This window comes from Limulus polyphemus, unplaced genomic scaffold (genome assembly GCF_000517525.1).
Source record: "Limulus polyphemus unplaced genomic scaffold, Limulus_polyphemus-2.1.2 Scaffold5960, whole genome shotgun sequence".
NCBI classification, from domain to species: domain Eukaryota; kingdom Metazoa; phylum Arthropoda; class Merostomata; order Xiphosura; family Limulidae; genus Limulus; species Limulus polyphemus.
The window spans coordinates 1-6,458 of NW_013671570.1; the positions used below are offsets into that span (position 1 = coordinate 1).

The 6,458-nt window shown below is 32.5% G+C and overlaps 1 protein-coding gene across 2 annotated transcripts in view; it reads right to left on the reverse strand.

The window, feature by feature from the left end:
• Positions 1-376: 376 nt before the first annotated feature.
• LOC106473190 (protein phosphatase methylesterase 1-like) overlaps positions 377-6,458 on the reverse strand; it is a 31,764-nt gene continuing 25,682 nt past the window's right edge. For both annotated transcript variants that reach the window (XM_022401678.1, XM_022401677.1), the window contains exons 15-16: positions 5,611-5,678; positions 377-666 (exon numbers count right to left, since the gene is read on the reverse strand). In XM_022401678.1, the coding sequence (XP_022257386.1) occupies positions 648-666; positions 5,611-5,678 (87 nt within the window). In that variant the 3' untranslated portion in view covers positions 377-647. The remainder of the gene's footprint in view (positions 667-5,610; positions 5,679-6,458) is intronic.

A 6,458-nucleotide genomic window follows, 5' to 3' on the forward strand; every position in this document is an offset into this window, starting at 1 on the left:
CCGATTACACACCAATAATCAAGTGTTGTGGACATATAATGGAGGTCAATCTCCTGTGGTCAGTATATACTTATGTTATTAGTCGGTGGTTATGGAAAATGTTGGCGGCCAATCGCACTAGTGAAATGATAGCAGTTAGTAGTTAATGAAGTGGTCAATTAAGATGGTTACATTTTAAATTTAGTTCACATATGCTAATGGAACAGATGACCGTTTACATTGTACTTTTTGTTCTTGTTATATCCATATTCAATGCTTATATGCATTACATTCTGTACGAGTCTATTTAAAACTTATGTGTCACTAACTGAACAAATAATATGTAGGTAATGTATGAAATGGATATGTATTGCTAGGAACTCGTTTTTCTGTGTAATTATATTTACAAACACACAGTAAAGTCATTTATTACCACCCAATACAAAGACGTAAAATGTTTGTGACATTAATTCTACGGTGAATAAATCATGGGATAAGCTGAAAGAAATCTATATAAATTGACAATTCATTAAATATTTTGGCTTACCAATCTTTAAGCTATCACCTACACTATTACTGTTTCCCAGTTATGACGAGACTAAGTATTTTACCCGTTCCCAACTATTTTACAGCCTTCCTGAGATCTGTACAAATCCTTGACTTCTATATCAACAAGCTGGAAATGTCCTGAAACACAGAAAATACAATTTATAAAATTATCTGTTGTTTAGGACTAGAAACATTTAATATCGGTGATAATGTTGAACATTAACAAAAGAATGTCACAATGCTCAAAACAGTTTGCAAGTGGGAACACATCATGCCTAATTTTATAAACAACTCTTTTTAAAATTCCACTTGCCAGTCACCCATACTATCATTTTGTCTTATCTATGTTTAATAGTTGAGTCAAAATCAAGTTAAGATATTTTACATCATATTATATGGGTTGCATAAAGTCATATTATACAAGATAGCTGATGCAGACAAACAACCATGCCACATGTGCAACATAACAACAGTGAAATACACTAATACTAGAGGTTGAGTACTATGTATAGTACACACTGCCATGTCCGATCACGCTCAATATTATAACAGAATTGTAATATACTGTCAGCTCATAAAAACTACAGCTTAAAATACTCTCATAAATTATAATACAATCATTCTTAGAAAGACATGGCATTTATATAATAACAAAATTGGAAAAACTTTAAATGTTTTCAAAAGGAACATATAACCTGAGTTTCATTACAAAATTAAAATTAATACAAAGTAGAATTGGACATTTCTGTAGACTATCCAAACAACCTTTCCAAAGATAGAGTTAAATTAACCTGTAGTAGAATTGGACATTTCTGTAGACTATCCAAACAATCTTCCCAAAGATAGAATTAAATTAACCTGTAGTAGAATTGGACATTTCTGTAGACTATCCAAACAATCTTCCCAAAGATAGAATTAAATTAACCTGTAGTAGAATTGGACATTTCTGTAGACTATCCAAATAACCTTTCCAAAGATAGAGTTAAATTAACCTGTAGTAGAATTGGACATTTCTGTAGACTATCCAAACAACCTTCCCAAAGATAGAATTAAATTAACCTGTAGTAGAATTGGACATTTCTGTAGACTATCCAAATAACCTTCTCAAAGATAGAGTTAAATTAACACATAGTAAAATTGGACATTTCTGTAGACTATCCAAACAACCTTCCCAAAGATAGAGTTAAATTAACACATAGTAAAATTGGACATTTCTGTAGACTATCCAAACAACTTTCCCAAAGATAGAGTTAAATTAACACATAGTAAAATTGGACATTTCTGTAGACTATCCAAACAACCTTCCCAAAGATAGATAAATTAACGCATAATAGAATTGGACATTTCTGTAGACTATCCAAATAACCTTCCCAAAGATAGTTAAATTAACACATAGTAGAATTGGACATTTCTGTAGACTATCCAAACAACCTTCCCAAACACAGAGTTTGTGCTTTGAGTTTGACTTCTCAAGAAACATTAATACACTCTTTATCCCCGCTCAATTATCTCATATGAAACTTCTTCAGTAAAATTAGTAACTACTGACTAATCATCACTATAGAAACTATCCTGTTTAGTTTCAATGTTGGACCATTTAACCATTCCATCCTGACTAATCATCACTATAGAAACCATCCTGTTTAGTTTCAATGTTGGACCATTTAACCATTCCATCCTGACTAATCATCACTATAGAAACCATCCTGTTTAGTTTCAATGTTGGACCATTTAACCATTCCATCCTGGCTTATCATTACTATAGAAACCATTCTGTTTAGTTTCAATGTTGGACCATTTAACCATTCCATCCTGACTTATAATTACTATAGAAACCATCCTGTTCAGTTTCAATGTTGGACCCTTTAACCATTCCATCGTGGCTTATCATTACTATAGAAACCATCCTGACTTATCATTACTATAGAAACCAACCTGTTCAGTTTCAATGTTGAACCATTTAACCATTCCATCGTGGCTTATCATCAATACAGAAACCATTCTGTTCAGTTTCAATGTTGGACCATTTAACCATTCCATCCTGGCTTATCATCACTACAGAAACCATTCTGACTTATCATTATTATAGAAACCATCCTGTACAGTTTTAATGTTGGACAATTTAACCATTCCATCTTGACTTATCATCAATACAGAAATCATCCTGACTTATCATTACTATAGAAACCATCTTGTACAGTTTTAATGTTGGACCATTTAACCATTCCATCCTGGCTTATCATCACTACAGAAACCATCCTGACTTATCATTACTATAGAAACCATTCTGTTCAGTTTTAATTTTGGACCATTTAACCATTCCATCCTGACTTATCATCAATACAGAAACCATCCTGTTCAGTTTCAATGTTCGATCATTTTACCATTCCATCCTGGCTTATCATTACTATAGAAACCATTCTGTTTAGTTTCAATGTTGGACCATTTAACCATTCCATCCTGACTTATCATCACTACAGAAACCATCCTGTTCAGCTTCAATGTTGGACCATTTAACCATTCCATCCTGACTTATCATCACTACAGAAACCATCCTGTTCAGCTTCAATGTTGGACCATTTTACCATTCCATCCTGACTTATCATCAATACAGAAACCATCCTGTTTAGTTTCAATGTTCGATCATTTTACCATTCCATCCTGGCTTATCATCAATACAGAAACCATCCTGTTTAGTTTCAATGTTGGATCATTTTACCATTCCATCCTGACTTATCATCAATACAGAAACCATCCTGTTTAGTTTCAATGTTCGATCATTTTACCATTCCATCCTGACTTATCATTACTATAGAAACCATTCTGTTCAGTTTCAATGTTGGACCATTTAACAATTCCATCCTGACTTATCATCAATACAGAAACCATCCTGTTTAGTTTCAATGTTCGATCATTTTACCATTCCATCCTGGCTTATCATTACTATAGAAACCATTCTGTTCAGTTTCAATGTTGGACCATTTAACAATTCCATCCTGACTTATCATTACTATAGAAACCATTCTGTTCAGTTTCAATGTTGGACCATTTAACAATTCCATCCTGACTTATCATCAATACAGAAACCATCCTGTTTAGTTTCAATGTTGGACCATTTAACCATTCCATCCTGGCTTATCATCAATACAGAAACCATCCTGTTTAGTTTCAATGTTCGATCATTTTACCATTCCATCCTGACTTATCATCACTACAGAAACCATTCTGTTCAGTTTCAATGTTGGACCATTTAACAATTCCATCCTGACTTATCATCAATACAGAAACCATCCTGTTTAGTTTCAATGTTCGATCATTTTACCATTCCATCCCTCGAAAAGTATCGGTGATACATCAACTGAAATCTGTAGAACAGTTAAGGAAAATCTTTAAATACATAAAGGTACTCACAAATTACATGAAATAAATGTTGGGACTCTCCAAAACCTACACACAAAAAGTTACATAGATAAAATAATACAAGTCATTAATGTAAAAACACTAAAATGTGTGTGTAATGACCACACCTCTACTAAGTCCACCCACTGGTATAAGCCTGCTGGAGTGAAGGAACAACCATTTCTCCAGTAAATGATGCCCACTAAAATGTGTGTGTAATGACCACACCTCTACTAAGTCCACCCACGTTTTTACCAAGTTTTGAAGCTGTTTTATACAAACAACCTCTGCTGACAAAACAAAAATTGAAGAAACGATTTAAAACTTTTCTGTATAGTAGAACCCCATTAAAGTGTACCCTAATATAATGCAGACAATGTTTGGCTCCCAATTTTCTATTGCTAAATTTGTGAGTTTTGAGTTTTCTATTAAGATTTTGTAGAATAATCAACAATTTTGCCAATTTTTCTTTAAAAGAATTGTCCTTGTGAGAAACCTTTTTAATCACATGACTAAAGCTTACTAGAGGGCAGTCTAATATATAAGAGCTGTTGTTCCTAGAGGGCAGTCCAATCCTGTTTGTCTTCTGGCATTTGAAAGTGTTTCAAATTTTAGTTTGGGTATCTGAAGCTCTCAAATGAATAAGAAAATATATCATGCACAGAATAACAATGCAAGGGATATGGAAAATGATCATTTGTGAATATCCCAAAATAACAAAGCCCCACATCTGATGCAATCCATTTCCTGGACTTCAACTATCACATTATAACAGCATTCCACTGTATATCATGAGGTAATGACCTAAATAGTCAGTAATTTCATCCTTCCATAAATAGTAGAGAATATATCTTTATTGAGGCATATTCAAGAAAATGTTTTAAACTTCCATCCAGTTTCTTGAAGAGCATAATTGTTGACTGGAATGTGCTAATTCTTTTACACAGGTAAAGGTTACATACCGAAACCTTTGTACATGTGTTTCTGTATAGATTTGTTGGAAAGCAGCTTATTAAAAGGGCAATACAGACACCTGTAAACCTAACTTAGCTTACGTTTGCATGAAAAACATTGGTTGAAGTAACTGAATATTAAATATGTGTTAACACACACTAGCCTATACAATGTAGTACCTAATAACTAAAACTGTGTTAACACACACTAGCTTATACACTGGTGTATTTAAATACTAAAACTGTGTTAACACACACTAGCTTATACAATGTAGTACCTAATACTAAAACTGCATTAACACACACTAGCTTATACACTGGTGTATTTAAATACTAAAACTGTGTTAACACACACTAGCTTATACACTGGTGTATTTAAATACTAAAACTGTGTTAACACACACTACCCTATACACTGGTGTATTTAATTACTAAATATGTGTTAACACACAGTACCCTATATACTGGTGTATTTAAATACTAAATATGTGTTAACACACACTACCCTGTACACTACAGTACATAAATACTACAACTGTGTTCGCACACCTAGAGTATCTAAATACTAAACCTATAAATAGTAATCCCTATAAACTTAATGTATCAAAAGACAATTAAGTATAGATAAACACTTTCCACTTAAAGTGGTGTATTACAAGACTACAAACTTGCTCTCTACTTAATTTAATGATGTTTCAGGCTGGAGACAAACACAACATTCACCACTTACCAACTGAAATCAGATGAAGGACTAGTAAATCTGTGTCGTACCATAAACGTAGCAATGGCTTCTGCTACCTGTAAAGCAAAAACACTTTCCTCATCATATTTAAGAAGAAATTATATTGTTTTATTGTTGAAGTTTTACTAACATTTAACCTAGTACTGTAAGTATACTGTTTTATTGTTGAAGTTTTACTCCACATTTAACCTAATACTGTAAGTATACTGTTTTATTGTTGAAGTTTTACTCCACATTTAACCTAGTACTTTAAGTATACTGTTTTATTGTTGAAGTTTTACTCCACATTTAACCTAGTACTGTAAGTATACTGTTTTATTGTTGAAGTTTTACTCCACATTCAATCTAGTACTGTAAGTATACTGTTTTATTGTTGAAGTTTTACTAACATTTAACCTGGTACTGTAAGTATACTGTTTTATTGTTAGAGTTTTACTCCACATTCAACCTAGTACTGTAAGTATACTGTTTTATTGTTGAAGTTTTACTCCACATTTAACCTAGTACTGTAAGTATACTGTTTTATTGTTGAAGTTTTACTCCACATTCAATCTAGTACTGTAAGTATACTGTTTTATTGTTGAACTTTTACTCCACATTTAACCTAGTACTGTAAGTATACTGTTTTATTGTTGAGGTTTTACTCCACATTTAACCTAGTACTGTAAGTATACTGTTTTATTGTTGAAGTTTTACTCCACATTCAACCTAGTACTGTAAGTATACTGTTTTATTGTTGAAGTTTTACTCCACATTCAACCTAGTACTTTAAGTATACTGTTTTATTGTTGAAGTTTTACTCCACATTCAACCTGGTACTGTAAGTATACTGTTTT